The sequence below is a fragment of the Salminus brasiliensis genome, chromosome 18 (genome assembly GCF_030463535.1).
Source record: "Salminus brasiliensis chromosome 18, fSalBra1.hap2, whole genome shotgun sequence".
Taxonomy (NCBI): Eukaryota; Metazoa; Chordata; class Actinopteri; order Characiformes; family Bryconidae; genus Salminus; species Salminus brasiliensis.
This window is the reverse complement of record NC_132895.1, coordinates 3,898,392-3,916,418: the sequence shown is the minus strand read 5'-3', so window position 1 is coordinate 3,916,418 and position 18,027 is coordinate 3,898,392. Positions and strand designations below refer to the sequence as shown.

Genomic DNA, 18,027 nt, shown 5'->3' with positions numbered 1-18,027 from the left:
GAAATGTAAAAGAAAGCTAAAAGTCAGGCTTAAGACTAAAAGAAAGCTAAAAAGTCAGGCTTAAAACTAAAATCATGCTATAAGTCTGGCTTAAGGCTAAAAGAAATGTAAAATAAAGCTAAAAAGTCAGGCTTAAGACTAAAAGAAAGCTACAAAGCCAGGCTTAAGACTAAAAGAAAGGTACAAAGTCAGGCTAAAGACTAAAATCATGCCATCAAGGCCAGCTAAAGGCTAATAGACAGCTTTAGGCCCAGCTTAAATCTGAAAGGCTGAGTAGGAGTAGTGTATTCGCTCTCGCCCGCTCTGTCTCTCTCTCTCTCTCTCTCTCCACTCTCTGTGGTCAGTGAGTAAGTCTCAGGTTTGACCGTGCATCTCATTAGCTGGACCGCAGCAAAGCGGCTGGCTCCAGCCTCCGGACGCTTTACCGGTAAAGAGAGAGAGAGAGAGAGAGAGAAACAGGGAAAGCTTCAAAGCTTCATTTGACTCAGCGCCTGCTGACCGGTAAACACGGTCAGTCTGACTGGAGCTACACTAGACCAGTGCTTCAGTCTCTCCAAAAGAGCTGCTGACACAGATGTGCAAAGGCACACACACAGCTTGTCTAGTCCCTGTACAGAGAAGTACTGCCAATAGATTAGGAACAGGTGATGAACATGCTGCCTAATGCCAGACGTGGGCTAGTAGAGGGGTATAATAAAGCCCCCCAGCATTGAGGAGCTGTGGAGCAGTGGAAGAACTGTGGAACTGTCTGGAATGATGGATGTTGGTGGAGCTCCATCCAGTACTGTTTACAATCAAATCCGCACAGCAATGCGGCTCCAAAATCTAGTATATATCTTCCACTACATATATATATATATATATATATATATATAAAGAGAGAGAGAGAAAGAGAGAGAGACATAGACAGACATAAAAAACTAATGCACAGCCGTTTAAGGGTGGAGGCAACCGATTGGCCGGCTGAGCCAGTGGGCGGGTCTGCGAGTGTTTATATTCTCTGAATGGAATGTATAATTACCTGCAGCTCTAATCGCTATGGAAACTACACAAAGTTCTGCTTCGTGTCGGTGGAACTAAGTCACACACTCGCGTGCGCACACACACACTCGCGTGCGCACACACACACACACTCGCATGCGCACACACACACACACACAGAGTGAGTTTTCCCTGTCTGCTGGCATGCCATTTAGAAAATTTACTGTACACAGCTTTCAAGGCTGAGGCCATTTCCTGTCTCCTTCATTGTTTTTGGCTTGATGGAGTGTATCCTGCTAAACTGTATATTCCTATTAGAACTGGAACACACACACACACACACTCACAACCACACACACACCGAACTAGGGTTGCCTTTATGCCTCCTTTCCCCTCAGCACTGCCTCCTTTGCAGAGGCAGTGTATTTATCTTGCCTGTACAGAGACGCAGGACGGGGAAAGTGAAAGCTGCAGGCTTTCAGGACGTGTTTTTGCGCTGCTTTCGCCAAACATGGGCTCTGGTTCTGGCCAAACACGGCCTCCTCATTCCGGAAGGCCAACAGGGGCTCAGTGTGAGTGTGTGTGTGAGACTGTTCGGGGCGTAAAAATGAACCTTAGGGTGGTGATTCAGATTCAGGGGGTCGTATTTAATTCATAATACGGTGCATCCCATACATGCTGATATGAAACCGTGCATGAGGGGGCATGAGGTGTAAGAGCGACGGCACCACCCTTCCTCATCACTCGTCACAAGCAAACACCTTGTATCTCCAACATGGCGACTTTACAGTAGGCTCTTAAATTTCAGTGCAAGTCAATGTAAAACGATTTGATTCATGAGTCATTTCGGAGTCATTTCATGGAATCTGAATCAACACTATGTAAGTCCGAAATGTCAAAAAGTGCGACAGATTGAGTTACCAGGTTTTTGCGACGAGTGAATCAGTCAGAATCACTTTTGAATCCCGACAGATTGACTCACACTGAACTTTAAGGGTACGTCCCAATTGCACACTTCTGCAATTAGTAATACTGGCTAGTTTTTGAGACTGTAGTATGTAAGATGTGTGGGTTCGATGGACACTATTATCCCACAATGCATTGCAAAGCGGAAGGGGCAAGGGCAGTGGCTGCTCGCATCTGGAAAAACTGAGAAATGGGAAAAAATGAGGTGGATGATGATGTAAGTGCAGCGGTGTCGTCGTCAGGAGAACCTGCACTGACCTATGTTGGCAGTTGACAATTGGGACGCAGCCGTAGGGTTTCGCGACTCACTGAATCGATTCCTGAAGCAATGTCAAGTGTTTCAAGTGTTGCTTGAAAGGGTTCAGTATGTTAACTCTCTCTCTCTCTCTCTCTCTCTCTCTCTCTTTCTGCAGATTCTCCAGACTCCATACCTACTTCCACTGAAACTGGGGGATCTATACATTCAGCCCCTGTGGGGTTCTCAGGTAAGAACCTGCTCCACACCTTCATCTTCTCCTCTCCTTCAAGCTTGCATGTCCTACCTTCCCCCTTTCGCGGATGCCGAGTTAGCGAAGCCTGGTACGATGTCCAAAAGTCTGTAGACACCTGCTCACCCAGCACTTCTTCTGAACTCAGGCTAGTAACAGGGAGTTTGACTCCCTTCCCTTTGCACTAGATGTTGGGAACATTGGAACATTGCTGTGAGGAGGATTTGATTGCATTCAGCCACGTACTGCTGCTAGATGACTAGTTCTGCCACTCAGTACTGGATGGAGCTCCATCAGTCTAGAGAAGGCAGCTCTACAGCCCAGCGCACCTTTAGAGGTCTGAATTCGAAGGGGTGTCCGGATACTTTTGGACACTTGTGTGTGTGTGTTTGAGATTGCTCTGGAACACTGAGAGCTAAGTCACAGGCTGAGGGGGATCCAGTAGTGTTTATGAGAGGCACTGGGAGGTAGAGCGAGCGAGGGAGTGGAGGGAAAAGGGGGTGAAAGAGAGTGAGAGAGAAGGGGAGGGCGAGAGAGGCAGAGAGAGTGTTAGAGAGAGAGAGAGAGAGAGAGAGAGAGAGAGAGAGAGTTGGTTTGGACTGCTTCATTCATACAGATGTTTCTCATTAGTGGGACTTTAAAGGCTTTTTTTATGCAATGGTGGGTGTGCGCTGCCTGAGATGGGGAGGGACTGAGTGTGTGTGTGTGTGTGTGTGTGTGTGTGTGTGTCTCCAGATCAGCTCTGAGATAGCAGTATACTTAGCCTGAGAAGCAGTGCATAAACATGGCTAAAACTAGAGCTTTAAAAGCCCCAGGCTTCAGAGTTGAGGTGTGGGCCGATAGACGGAGTTTTGTGTGTGTGTGTGTGTGTGTGTGTGTGTGTGTGTGTGTGTGTGTGTGTATGTGATGGACGTGCAGGATTATGTTGCCTGTGTGTTCTTTCAGGCCTCTGCTAAAACTGCTCCCTCTCGCTGGCCCCTCGTGTGCCCCACCGTTTGTTTTACGTCTCTTTTGTGTGTGTGTGTGTGAGTGTGTGTTTGTGTGTGTGTGTGTGTGTGTGTGTGTGTGTGTGTGTGTGAAGATGAAAAGCTTGCCGTCCTGTGCCGACAGCAGCATGCCGTGCAAGCACAACCCACTATCAGTCTTCTACTTCTTCTCTCCTTACTTCTCTTCTCTTCTCCTTTCTTCTCCTTTCTTCTCTTCTCTTCTCTTCTCTTCTCCTTTCTTCTCCTTTCTTCTCTTTTCTTCTCCTTTCTTCTCTTTTCCTTTCTTCTCTTCTCTTCTCTTCTCTTCTCTTCTCCTTTCTTCTCCTTTCTTCTCCTTTCTTCTCTTCTCCTTTCTTCTCCTTTCTTCTCCTTTCTTCTCTTCTCCTTTCTTCTCCTTTCTTCTCTTCTCTTCTCTTCTCTTCTCCTTTCTTCTCCTTTCTTCTCTTTTCTTCTCCTTTCTTCTCTTTTCCTTTCTTCTCTTCTCTTCTCTTCTCTTCTCTTCTCCTTTCTTCTCCTTTCTTCTCCTTTCTTCTCTTCTCCTTTCTTCTCCTTTCTTCTCTTTTCTTCTCCTTTCTTCTCTTTTCCTTTCTTCTCCTTTCTTCTCTTCTCTTCTTTTTTCTCTTCTCTTCTCCTTTCTTCTCTTCTCTTCTCCTTTCTTCTCTTCTCCTTTCTTCTCTTCTCTTCTCCTTTCTTCTCTTCTCCTTTCTTCTCTTCTCTTTTCCTTTCTTCTCCTTTCTTCTCCTTTCTTCTCCTTTCTTCTCTTCTCCTTTCTTCTCTTCTCTTCTCCTTTCTTCTCCTTTCTTCTCTTCTCCTTTCTTCTCTTCTCCTTTCTTCTCTTCTCATTTCTTCTTTTCTCTTCTCCTTTCTTCTCTTCTCTTCTCCCTTCTTCTCATTTCATCTCCTCTCCTTTTTCTCCTTTCTTCTCTTCTCTTTTCCTTTCTTCTCCTTTCTTCTCTTCTCTTTTCCTTTCTTCTCCTTTCTTCTCTTCTCATTTCTTCTTTTCTCTTCTCCTTTCTTTTCTTCTCTTCTCCCTTCTCATTTCATCTCTTCTCCTTTCTTCTCTTCTCTTCTCCTTTCTTCTCCTTTCTTCTCTTCTCTTCTCTTCTCCTCTCTTTTCATCTCCTCTCCTTTCTTCCTCTTTCTTCTCCTTTCTGGTCATCTCTTCTACTTTCTTCTTCTCCCTTCTTCTCATTTCTTCTCCTCTCCTTTCTTTTGCTCTCCTGTCCTTTCTTATATCTATTTCTCTCTTCTCCTATATTCTCTTCTGTCCCCACACTATACATATACACGCCGCTGTTATATATATATCAGTATAGCCTTTATGTACTGGACTGGACTGGGCTGGACTGGGCTGGACTGGGCTGGGCTGGGCTGGACTGGGCTGGGCTGGGCTGGGCTGTGCAGGACAGTGGTTTAGCTGCATGGGAAGACTGTAAATGTACGATATGATAATGTTCAGTTTCAGCAGGAAGACTTTTTGTTTTGCTCTCTTTCTGCCTCTAATCCCAACGTGGTCCTGAACAAACACACTGTGTTATTACATTTCACTGCCCAAGTGTGTGTGTGTGTGTGTGTGTGAGCGGTTAGTGTATTCATGCAGGGTTGTGTTGCAGGTCTAGTGGAAAATCCGAGCTGAACTGAAAGTAGGCTCCAGTGTTCTGCTCCTCCTGTGTGGTAAATAAGTTGTGTGTGTGTGTGTGTGTGTGTGTGTGTGTGTTGTTCTGCTCCTTCGGTGCGGTAAATAAGTTGTGTGTGCGTGTGTGTGTGTTTGTGCGTGTGTGTGTGTGTTGTTCTGCTCCTCCGGTGCGGTAAATAGGCAGCTCCATGCCTGTCTGCTTTACTGGCAGCCAAAAGAACAGATCCACTAAAGCCTTCATTAAGTAATGGCCATAAGTGTAGGGGTGCAGTCATGGAGTGTGGTTGGGTAAGGGTGTAGTAGGGTAGGGGGGTAAGGGTGTAGTAGGGTAGGGGGGTAAGGGTGTAGTAGGGTAGGGGGGTAAGGGTGTAGTAGGGTAGGGGGTCAGGGTGCATTGGTGAAGGAGGTCGGGGTACATTGGTTTAGGGGGTCAGGGTGCATGGGTGAAAGGGGTAGGGGTACATTGGTGTAGGGGGGTCAGGGTGCATTGGTGTAGGGCGGTAAGGGTGCATTGGTGTAGGGGGGTCAGGGTGCATTGGTGTAGGGGGGTAAGGGTGCATGGGTGTAGGGGGTTGGGGTCATTGGTGTAGGGGGGTAAGGATGCATTGGTGTATCTGGTGGGGTAAGGGTGCATGGGTGCGTCTGTATAAGCCTGAGCTGGATTATTGGATGAAGTAAACTGTGTGTGTGTGTGTGTGTGTGTGTGTGTGTGTGTGGGAGAGAGAGAGAGAGAGAGAGAGACAGAGTGAGGTGGTATGTGTGTTGGAGCCGGCTGGGCAGTGTAAGGTGAGAGTGGAGTCTCCACACACTCCACAGACTGGCCTCCTGCCCACTGTCACACACACACACACACACACACACACACACACACACACACGCTTCCTCTACATGGGGAAATTTAGTCAGAAGGGTATTATTAACCACCACACACTCTAAGACACACTCATAAATTTACCCCCCCCCCCCCCCCCGACCCCCACCCCTAATCAGACAAATATTTGGTGTCTGACAAAAGTATTGGGACACCTTCTGAAATCAAGGCTATTAAAAAGAGCTGATCCTGCTTTTGTTGGAGTAGCTGTCTCTACTCTCCAGAGAGGGAGGCTTTCTACTACATTTTGAAGAAGCATTGCTGTGCGGATTTGATTGCATCCAGTGACTGTGGGGATTAATGTGGACCCCGGAGTGACCATTGACTGACTCCACACTCCATCCTAAGTGGGGGGCTACAGCTACAGGCAGTGAAAGAGTGTGCCGTTGCCGTGACGACCCGCTCCTTCATTCCTGGGTTGTTTGGGTTAGCCAAGGAGGAAAGGGCAGCACAGGAAATGACATCATTCCTCGGAGGAAAAAGCACAGGGTCTGGGAAGGGCCCTCCTGGTGGCCTCCACGAAACGGAAAGAAAACATTCACGAGAGGGAGCGAGCGAGAGAGACAGAGAGAGAGAGAGAGAAGTGAAAGAGAGAGAGAGAGAGAGGAAAGGGGGAGAAACAGAAGGAGAGAAAGGGAGAGAGAGAGAGAGAGAGAGAGAGCTGTGGTCTGTGTTGGAGTCTGTCTCTCTGATTGTTTGTGAAGGAAGATTTCCTTCTCGTTTAGACGGAGGAGGAAAAGAGAGAGCAGAGAGGAGGAGGAGGAGGAAGAGGAGGAAAAAGGAGAAAGAGCTCTGAGAGGAGCGAGAGAGAATGAAGGGAGAAAGGTGGAGAGAGAGAGAGAGAGAGAGGGAGAGAGAGAGGCGTCGCTCTAATTTCAGAGCCTCTCTGCTGTTCTGTTCTTTCATTACTGCCCACTTCCTCCCTCAGCACTGCAGCCAAACTGTGCGTGTGTGTGTGTGTGTCGGTCAGGGTTTTGGCTGGCCGCTCGGCTCGGCTCCTCTCCCTGTGTCATTATGCTGCCCTCGAAAAAAACAGTCCAGGGAGAGAGAGAGAGAGAGAATGAGAGTGCGAGATGGAAGGAATGAAGAGAGAGAGAGGGGGGGGGCAGAGGAAAGCCCACGTCCAGCTCAGACTTTACACAGTGTTTACCTACAGAGAGAGAAAATGGGAGAGAGACATGGAGAATATAGGGGGAGAGAGAGGTCTGCTTTAAAAACACTGGCTTTTATTGTACGAGTATTATTGACAAGAACGAGTGTGAGGGACATTCGTTCTCTGGTGTGTGTGTGTGTGTGTGTGTGGTGAGTCCTAGTCCTGATCTCAGTACTGGGTAAACAGCTAATCCAGTTCAACTGCTGTATTCAGTGTATTTTTTTATTAATCAGTGTGAATCGTACCAATAAAGGAATCAAATTGAACTGAACTGAATCATAGTCAAATTTGAGATTCTTGGAATTAGTGATTCATATATGAATTGAATTGCAGTGTGAGGTTATGAATATGTGTGTGTGTGAGTGTGTGGAACTAATCCAGTATGTACTGAGTGTATTTGTATTTGTTGTTCTGAATCGTGGCAAAAGAATCAAAATGAATTAAATAGAATTATTGTGGATTTTGAGATTCCCCGTTCCAGTGAATCATTTTGTAAAGATTAATATTTGAATTGAATTGATTGGAAGTATGAGGTCAGGGTGTGTGTATATATATATATTTATATATGTATAACCAATCCAGTTTCATGTGTGTATTCAGTGTATTTTTATTAACGATTCTGAATCACACCAAAAGAATCAAATTGAACTGAATTGACTTGTGGTGAAATTTGAGATTCTATGATTCTTTGAACCAGTTTTACAAAGATTCATGGTTGAATTGGATTGAAGTATGAGGTCATGGATATTTCTACCACTTTTGTGTGTGTGTGTGTGTGTGTGTGTGTGTGTGTGTGTGTGTGTAGAAAGTGCTCTGTCATGGTCTGTTCCATTCACATACTTGATGACCAATGGGTGAAACCCTGGGTTGGGTATTTAATTTAGTCCCAGTGAGACATCACCACACACACACACACACACACACACACACTGGGCCGTCTCCAGGCTGTCTGGTGTCTCTCTCCGCTCGGGGAGGGTGAATGGCTGTGGTTGGGTTGAGCAGATTATAATTAATAGTCCTCGTTTAGAGGGAAAAAAACAAAGCCACGACAACACTAGTGTCTCTACACAACTGGTGTGACTGGTTGTATGAAGCCACACACACACACACACAAGCTGATGTACACATACATACACACACATGCATGCACGCGCACACACACGCATAGTTCCCACGGCGATTGCTAACATCCTGGCCTCTGAACAATGGCGATGGTTGTTCTTTTCTGTCTGCAGCGTTTGTATGTCTGTGTGTGTGTGTGTGTGTGTGTGTGTGTGTGTGTCGGGATGTTGGGGAGAATGGCGAAGGTTGATGACATCGCTGTTTGTCGGGAGGTTTACAAAGAGTACCGGTGTTTGTTTATGCAGTATAGCGATGCTCGCACGAAAGACAGTGTGTGTGTGTGTGTGTGTGTGAGTGTGTGTTCTGAGGAAGTGATGGATTCCTGAGTGGAATTCTGATCGTCTCGTTTGATTGGCTGTTGGTTGCCGTGTTACGCAAGGTCATAAAGGCGTCTCAATTGTTACATCAGACCTTTGATCCCTGGTGTGGTTTGTGATGTCATAATCAGACATTCCAAGAGGTAACAGCTCACCATTCACTTTAAGAATCTCACAGTGAATCGATTCATGTTTATGATTCATTAGGAAACGATTCAGTAAACCGAACCTAGCGCTGAACGGCCAATAAGAACGACACTTTCCGAAGCACCTCTCAAACTCCTCCATGCAAACCGCCGCCATAGATCAAAGCTAGACACTTGATTTTATCCTATCAGAGTAAAGTTGGACAGGAGGGGGCGGGGCTTATGCTATGCATACACCTCCACTCGAATGGAGGGGCTGTTTTTTGACTACTACCTGGAATTTCTAGGGTTTACTCTGAGTTGAATCAATGGTTGGGTTGGGATTTAGTCCCAGTGAGGCATCGGGTCACACTCGCGCACACACACACACACACACACACACACACACACACACACACACACTTAGATAGTCTCCAGGCTGTCTGGCCTCTCCCTTTGTCTCTGCTTGAGAAGAATGAGTGGCTGTGGTTGGGTTGGAATGTCTGATCCGAAAAACAAAGGTGCTACAAAAGGTTCTTCAACCACTGTTGAAGAACCTGTGAAGAACCTTTTAAAGGTCTAAAGAACCTTCTCTTGATGGAAAGGTTCTTCTACACTAAGACACCTGGAACATCGGATCTTTTCAAAATCTCTTTCTGCGATTTTTGACTGAATCCTGAACGTCGTCTGAAAATGTTCTAGATCCACCGTTCGACTGCTTAGGTGCTAGATAATCTCCATCTCAACCTAACCGCAGCCACTCAGGCTTCTCAAGCAGAGATAGAGAGGGGGAGGCCAGACAGCCTGGACAGCCAGGCTGAGCCGAGTGTGTTTGTGGGCGAGCCGATGCCTCACTGGGACTAAACCCCAACACACGCACAGCAGTGGGACAGGGGCAGTAAAACTGAGAGGCGGGATCAGCCTGGACGTTCAAAAATGACCATAATCCGTTCTGTCGAATCTCGTCCCGTTCAGAAGCCCTTATAGCCACCCCCTCGTCCCCCTCACTGTAGAGTACAGTGGAGGAAGAGGTGAAGTATTTCCTGTGTGTGGAAGTGTTTTCCTGTTTTGTGTGCGGGTCCCATGGCAAAGTTCAACATTCGGCTTATGTAATACCCCCCACCCCCTTTCCCTAATTGGCAATTTCCTTTATTGACCCACTTCCCTCTCTGGAGTCCCACAGAGAGAGAGAGAGAGAGAGAGAGAGAGAGTCCCACCAAACAAAGCGTCTCTGTCACGAAGCCCCCTTTTGTTCTCCAGTGCTTTCGCTTATCTTCGCTTAGCTCTCTCTTTGTGGTGTTTGGTCAGTCCCTCCTATCCAGGGGACTGAACCCTAGGCTGCCACTGGGAAGGTGGTGGTGGTGGTGGTGTTAGCCACTATGCCACACCAACCAGCCACTAACCTGTCATCAATAGCCCGGAGCTCCAACCGGCCGTTCTTCTGAACCACATATTCCAGTAGATCACATCTGATTTGAGAAGGAGATCCGATGTCCCAGGTGGTTGGTGTGTGGTGTAGTGGCTAACAACACTGCATGTGGTCAGTATCCAGTGCAGGCAGTGGGTCAGCAGTGGCTTTAAACCGGAGAACCAAAGGGAGGAGAGCGTTGACCAGTCAGTGGAGGGCCAGTGAAAGTGACCCATATATATATTTGTTTGATATTTGAGGACATGGGTCAGGAGACATGGGTCAGCCTGGCCTGGACGTCTGGGAGATGCCTGCTGGTGAGGAGCAGCATTGTTGTTGTTGTCGCTGTCCATGTGGCTCATGCACGTGACGGTATTGATTGATTTGGAGAGCGTCCTCATGCAGGTCCTTTCAGGACACGGGTCTGTTCACGCGGACGATGGATGGGGTGGTCTGGGCCTTTGCTGTTACCTACACACAACCAGACTGAGATCAGTGCTGAAGATATAGGGTGCAAGCTACTGCAGTAAGGCCAGTAATGTGTGTGTGTGTGTGTGTGTGTGTTTGTGTGTGTGTGAGAGAGAGGGAGCAGGCCGTGGTGTTTGTGGCCCCTGAGAGGGAGCTTGTGTGAAAGACCCTGATGCCTGAGGAAAAAGACAATATTTAGAGAAGGGCAAGGACGACACCCCCACCACTTTAAAGCATAAAGACACACACACACACACATATGCATCAAGCCGATTCGGGGGGTGGGGTGGGGTGGGGTGGCGCGGGACCTCGGCTCCAGCCCCCAGGATTGATTGTCTGGTTCGTTTAGGCGGTCTTAGATGTTCTTGAGCTTAAAAGAATCATTTGAGGCACTTTGAAGAATCATTTGAAGATTCACTTCAATCAGAAGTGAATCTTCGGCAAGTTTGAGAGCTTTGAGGAGAGCGCCGGATGTGATGTTTTAAGAAAACTGTCTCTTTAAGAGTGGGTGAGTGTGTGTGTGTGTGTGTGTTGTGGTCAGCGTGGGTCCGTTTGTGCTGTGGTCAAACAGAAGCGAGCAGAACAAAAGAGACCCCCTCTGATCCTCACCCACCTTTGACCTTTGTCACTTCTCCCCTCACCCATGCCTGGCCTGATGAGGAGAGCGTGGAGAATAGAGCAGACACACACACACACACACACACATACTGTGGCCTCCCACATACCCGGGCCAGACGGATTCTAATCAATAAGAACAGCTTCCCTGAAAAGTGTGTGCGTGTGTGTGTGTGTGTGTGTGTGTGTCTGGAGTTTGTGGAGTCAGACAGAAGTAATCATTAACTTTTCCAGACTGCTTACTGTCTCCAGTCCTTCACTGATCAGCTCTCGCGCTCTCGCCCTCCCTCGCACTCTCGCGCACTCTCTCTCTCTCTGTTATCTCTATATGTGGACTTTAAATAAGGGCATTTAGTTGAATCCCCTTAAAAGGGAAGAGGTTGCCCCTGACCCAGTCTGAAAACAGTGGCGCTAGGGTGTGTGTGTGTGTGTGTGTGTGTGTGTGTGTGTGTGTGGGCGGGCGGGCAGGCGGTACAGGTATTTGAACACAGTGACCAAAGGCAGCCGCTGTAGACAGACGAAGGACAGTTAGTTACCTGAGGCTGTACACACACACACTTACACACACACACACACACACACACACACACACACACACACATACCAGGGATTTAACTTCTACAGAATGAGGAACAAAGAGCTGTGTGTGTGTGTGTGTGCCCTTATGTTGTGTCCTACAGAGGAGGAAAGGAAAAAAGGAGTGTGTGATCTGGTCGAGCTACACTCAGCCAGCACTGAGAGAGAGAGAGAGAGAGAGAGAGAGAGAGAGATAGAGAGAAGAAAGGGGGGGCGGAGGAGAGAGAGGGAAGCTGTGAGAGAGACAGAGAGACATGAACCAAGACTGGCAGCAACCTACCTTACCGAGTGTGTGTGTGTGTGTGTGTGTGTGTGTGTGTGTGTGTGTGTGTGTGTGTGTGTGTGTCCTCGTGTTGCAGACTCTATTTTGGGAGTATCTTTGCGCCTGGCTGTCACCATGTCAGTCGGGGTGACACCATGGCCACCCGGCTTACCGCCACCGCGACGCCACACACACACACACACACTCCTACCTGTATAGTAAATGACTAACCTTTACACATGTGTGACTTATTGTGTAGCGCTGTATATAATTACAGTCAGCAAGCCTGCTATACGTATACACTGAATGGACAAAAGTATTGGGACACCTGCTTGTTTATTGTTTCTTCTGAAATCGAGGCTTCTGCTTTTGTTGGAGTAACTCTGTAGTCTCTACTGTCCAGGGAAGAAGGCTTTCTGCTAGATTTTGAAGGAGGAACATTGCTGTGAGGATTTGATTGCATTCAGCAACAAGAGCTGCAGCAGTTAGTGAGGTCAGGATGTTGGATGAGGATCACCACACCACCTCATCATCATCCCCAACTCATCCCCAATGCACCATCTTCCACTGCTCCACAGCTCCTTAATGCTGGGGGGCTTTATACCCCTCTACTAGCCCACGCCTGGCATTATTAGGCAGCATGGAGCCCATAGGCTGCTCATCATGTCTACCTGCTCCTGCAGAGAGTCCTATTCTATCGGCAGTCTAGAATCTTCTTCTCCTCTACCGGGACTAGACAAGCTGTGTGTGGGCGTGCATTTGCACATCCGTGTCAGCAATGGGTGCAACCTAAAGTAGCTGGGGTGTCCGTAAACATTTGGACATCTAGTGTACATATACTTCTAGTTTCCTGTTAACCTGCTTGTCAATGAAATGTGTTTTCATCTGGACGCCACCCTGAGACTTTGAAGTATTGTGAGGTTTTCGTGTGTGTGTGTGTGTGTGTGTGTGTGTGTGCAGACGTGTCTGTTTGTGTAAGAGGAGCCATTGTGGAACTGTTGTAGGTTTCCCATGCTGTGAATGGGCACTAAGCTGACTGATGAATACCTTAGCGTGTGTGTGTGTGTGTGTGCGCTTGTGTGTGTGTGTGTGAGAGATAAATACCACAGTGGTTTCAGGCTGTGATGACAAGTCCAGACAGGCAGCCATATAATGACCCCAGACGCCACGTCTCTCTCTCTCTCTCTCTGCAGTAACAAACAGCAGGGTATCCCAGTGCCCAGCACAGTTGAGCTGAAACAGAAGGAGTTGTTGGACAGGAGGGGAAAAAAAAGGGCTAAGAAAGGCAGCGGAGGCTCCGGTTCGGGATAATGAGAGAAATGGCCCAGCCTAGGCGTTAGAAATGAATGTGCTGTTGTTGAGGAAACTCCATTTCCCTGGGTTTCTCTTCTGGAACCACATGAATGCCATATATTACCCCAGCAGTTAGTGCCAGACGTAGCACAGCGCCGTGTGTGTGTGTGTGTGTGGGGCTAAAACCAAGACCTGTCGGCTCTTTCTTGCCCCGAACCATGTCCAGTGCAGCCTGTTTGCGGCTTATGGAGAGAATTATTCCCTTCCCCATGCCCCCCTCCACCGCCTCCACCACCTCCTCCCCGTCTCCCCCTCCGCTCTTAATGAAGGCTGGTTTGGGTGTAATAACAGAGGCCGGCAGTGATAAAGCTCCAGAGCCTGATCAGAGCCCAGCCAAATTACTGCCTGCGCTCTGCCTCCTCCCAGATGAAAGAGAGGGAGCAAGGGAGGGGCCGAAGGAAAAGAGCCCAAATGAAGGAGGGATGCTGGGAGTTATACTCCTCTTTTTTTGCTGCCTTCCTCCCTCTCCCTCTCTCTCTCTCCCTCTCTCTCTCTCTCTCATTTCTTTAACCCTTCAGGACTGGGCACGGCCACAGCACTTCTAAAGGAGCTGCAGAAGTGCTTGTTGCCTTCTGTTACGTACAGTTACAGGACGAATACTTATGGACACGAATGGGCAATGATGTGCATATAATCCATAGGGGCTATATACTATTACATATAGATAGATATGGGACATATATATGTTCCATTTATATACAGGCATATGGGACACTACAGTATCATATATACTATATATATATATACACACATATTATTACATACAGATACTTATGTAATACATATGGATACCTATATATGTAATACATATGGGACATATAACTTCATATATATATACAATACATATGGTATATATTATTACATCCAGACAATTTTAAGTATATAACACATATGGGACACTTCAGTATTACATATAGAAGTGCGCACACACACTTATACCTATACATAGATATACTTGGGACATGTTATTTCATATATATACACATAGACATGTATATATAGACATGTATATATTATTACATATATTTATTCATATGGAACACGTGATCATTATGTATGGATACTTCTATATGTATATTGAATCCATATGGGATATATATTCTATAACATATACATACTTACATGTATATATGAGACATATGGGACAGGCACAGGCACTTATTATACATATATGATACATAAAACATAGGAGGCATAATACATAATATGAATTATTATGTATATATGTGCTCATGCAAAAGTTTGGGCACCCTTTATCAGCAAAACGTGTCATTTGAACAGGGACGTCGTACGTATATAACTGGTATAATGCATTTATACAGTACGTATACCGTATAATACGCTGAGCTATATTATCATGGGTCGTATATATATTACCTCATGTCTAAAAACAAACCCCTGTGAGTTATGAGTGTGTTCCTGTTGCTCCTGAGATCTTACAAGTGGAAGGACAGAGAAGCAGGGAACAGCCAGAGGAAGCTGAGATGGAGAAGTAGCACAGAGTGGGGAAAGAAGTATTACCCGCACCCCCCGCCTGCCGTCCCATTGGCTTGTTGGTGCTTGGAGCCAGTGTTCTGTGGGATAGAGATATGGTGAGAGGGAGCAGGAGAGGGGGGCTGGAGGCCATGTTTAGGGGGAAGGGAAACCGGAGCCGGCGCGGCCCTGATAGTTTTTTTTCCCCTTCAACTCTGCTCCGGGAAAACACACAAGGAGTGAGCTGTGTGTGTGTGTGTGTGTGTGTGTGTGTGTGAACGACACATTTCCTCTACACAACTTGCTGGGGGGTTTTTTTTGTCAGAGGGAGACTGGGTTTTCAAGTGTCTGGTTGGCCCAGCTAGTGTCCAGTTTCCGTTAAAATGACCATTTCTACAGGTTGGACTGCTGAAGGTCCTCACAGCTACTGTTGCTTATCTTCTAAAGGCACTAACAAAAAACCCTGTACATTCAGTTAGCGATCTGCAGTCTTATTATCTGGTATCTACTACGAAAACTAACCTGGGCCCGCATACCGACCCTTCAGGGGTTCAAAGGAGTGGCTTGACCAATATGCTAATGTTGCTTACAGTGAATGAAAGCCAGTAGCCATCAGTAAACACCTTTCATTTGCATATCAATGCTAATAGCTCTCTATTGGGTCCATTTATTGTTGGCCTTGTTGTCAGAACCGTTCGATTAACATTCAGGGCCTCCTGGTAAAGCGATGTAGTAACACAGGACCCACTTCAGGGGTTAAAAATTCAGCGTATCACATCTAATTTCCTGCTGCCGGTTGAAGGCAAGTCCCTGCAGGTTTGTGGCGTCCCGGCGATGGCGATCAGGCCGTCCCGTAAGGAAATTCAGACTCAGAGACGGGAGATAAGCCCAAAGCCCAGAGTAAACAGGTCTCGGTGACGGGCCGAGCAGCGCCCAAGTTCCTCTGCTCGCATTCCTCGCATTCCCGCACTGTTTAGCTCCCTGACGCTGAAATTAAGGATGCGAGGGATGTTTGGCAAGAGTTGAGAGAATCCAGGCCTGAAAGGGATACAGGGATTCGGATACAGTGTCTGTCTGTGTGTGTGGGTGGGTGGGTGGATGGTTTGTAGTTAGGTGTGTGTTGATACTAGTAGGTGGGACCCCTTCCTTCATGGTTGTTTAGATGAATGTCAGATCTAGGTGGAGGTGGAATGATTTCGGAATGTTGGAATTGTTGGGAATTCTGACATCTATATTCCGATGTCACATCCTTAGTTCTTAACTTAGTGGAGGTGTATTCAGAGTCGTTGCATTGTTGCACGATGTATTCCATGTTATTTCGGAATTCCGGAATTCCGGTTTCTTGCTTGACTCCGTTCATCAACCGTTCTCCCCTTCCTTCTTCTCCTTCACTGTTGTTTCTCATACATGTGTCTCTCGTTGTAGAATTGTGGAAAATGGAAAATCTGAAAAAAAAATATCTGGAATGATTTTGGAATGTTGGAATTTTTGGGAATTCTGTCCTCTAAAAAAAAAAAGCTTGTCTAGAGATGTGAATTCAGAGTAGTTTAAAATTGAACTCGGAATCGTACCAAGCTTCTATTGTTGCACGACTTTCCATTCCCATCATCCCATTTTCTTCTGTTCACCTTCATTGATCTGCTATATTGGAATTCCGCTTCCTCTCTAGACCTCGTTCACTAACCGCTCTCCCTCTTTTCTCCCTCTCCACAGATTCCCAAGCTCTTCAGGAGTCTGGCGAGCGAGGGCACTGGTGCGTGGTGGCGTACTGGGAGGAGAAGACGCGAGTGGGCCGCCTCTACTCAGTCCAGGAGCCTTCGCTGGACATCTTCTACGACCTACCTCAAGGCACGGGCTTCTGCCTGGGCCAGCTGGCCTCGGACAGCCGCAGCCAGCTGGTGCAGATGGTCCGGGCCAAGATCGGCTACGGCATCCAGCTGAGTCGCGAGGCGGACGGCGTGTGGGTGTACAACCGCAGCTGCTACCCCATCTTCATCAAGTCGGCCACACTGGACAACCCCGCGTCGCGCACGCTGCTGGTGCACAAGGTGTTCCCTGGCTTCTCCATAAAAGCCTTCGACTACGAGAAGGCCGTCAGCCTGCAGAGGCCCAACGACCACGAGTTCAGCCAGCAGCCGCGGACCGGTTTCACGGTCCAGATCAGCTTCGTGAAGGGCTGGGGCCAGTGCTACACCAGACAGTTTATCAGCAGCTGCCCCTGCTGGCTCGAGGTTATATTCAATAACCGATAGCGACGAGCCTCCGCTCCCCCGCCCCCTTTTTTTTCCTCCATCGCGATGGACACACGGACTGACCCCCTTCCCGACCTCCTCTGGACTTATTTTCCTTATTTTGTTGCGACAAAGCGAGAAAAGTTCTCCAGAAGATGTTTCAAGACAGAGCGAGACAAAAAAAGCCTGAAAGAAAAGCCCACAAGGACTCGTTTATTAAATGACTAAGATTTAATTAAGTGAAATGGAAAGTTAAATATGTATTTTATGTTATATATAAATATATTATTACTTGTAAATATGAAGACGTTTTATATGCATCGTTATTTATGTATTGTGCAATGTGTTGAGAAATGGAAAAAGATGCACTTTGCTTAATATAAATGCAAACAGAGAAATGCCAAAATTAAAAAAAAATCTAACTAATCCCTGTCTTTGTGTGTTTGATTGCTACTGTTGCTTTGATTAAACCTGGGCTGAAGATTAGTGAACACTTGTAGCTTCTAATAGACATCTAGTACAGAAATAGATATTCTAAGATTCTAATGGGTATTTTAATTTCTAGCTTATAGTAGATATTCTAACATATATTATTATATATAACTTATTATAAGTTGTCTAATATAGTAATAGATATTCTAAGATACTAATAGGTATTCTAAGCATCTAATAGGTACTCTAATAGACATCTAAGCCTTAATAGGTATTCTATGCCTTAATAGGTATTCCAATATATATTATAATCTTCTAATAGGTATTCTAATAGACAATCTAAGCCTTAAATGGTACTCTAATACCTATTCTAAGCATCTAATAGGTATTCTAATAGACAATCTAAGCCTTAAATGGTACTCTAATACCTATTCTAAGCATCTAATAGGTATTCTAATAGACAATCTAAGCCTTAAATGGTACTCTAATACCTATTCTAAGCATCTAATGGGTATTCTAATAGACAATCTAAGCCTTAGTTGGTACTCTTAATAGGTATTCTAA

At 46.5% G+C, this 18,027-nt stretch overlaps 1 protein-coding gene across 1 annotated transcript in view; it reads left to right on the top strand.

The window, feature by feature from the left end:
* The window catches only part of smad7 (SMAD family member 7), a 24,140-nt gene extending 6,683 nt beyond the window's left edge, over window positions 1-17,457 (top strand). Inside the window, exons 3-4 of the mRNA XM_072661592.1 lie at window positions 2,361-2,432; window positions 16,514-17,457. Of these exons, the coding sequence (XP_072517693.1) occupies window positions 2,361-2,432; window positions 16,514-17,052 (611 nt within the window). The 3' untranslated portion in view covers window positions 17,053-17,457. The remainder of the gene's footprint in view (window positions 1-2,360; window positions 2,433-16,513) is intronic.
* Window positions 17,458-18,027: the final 570 nt, after the last annotated feature.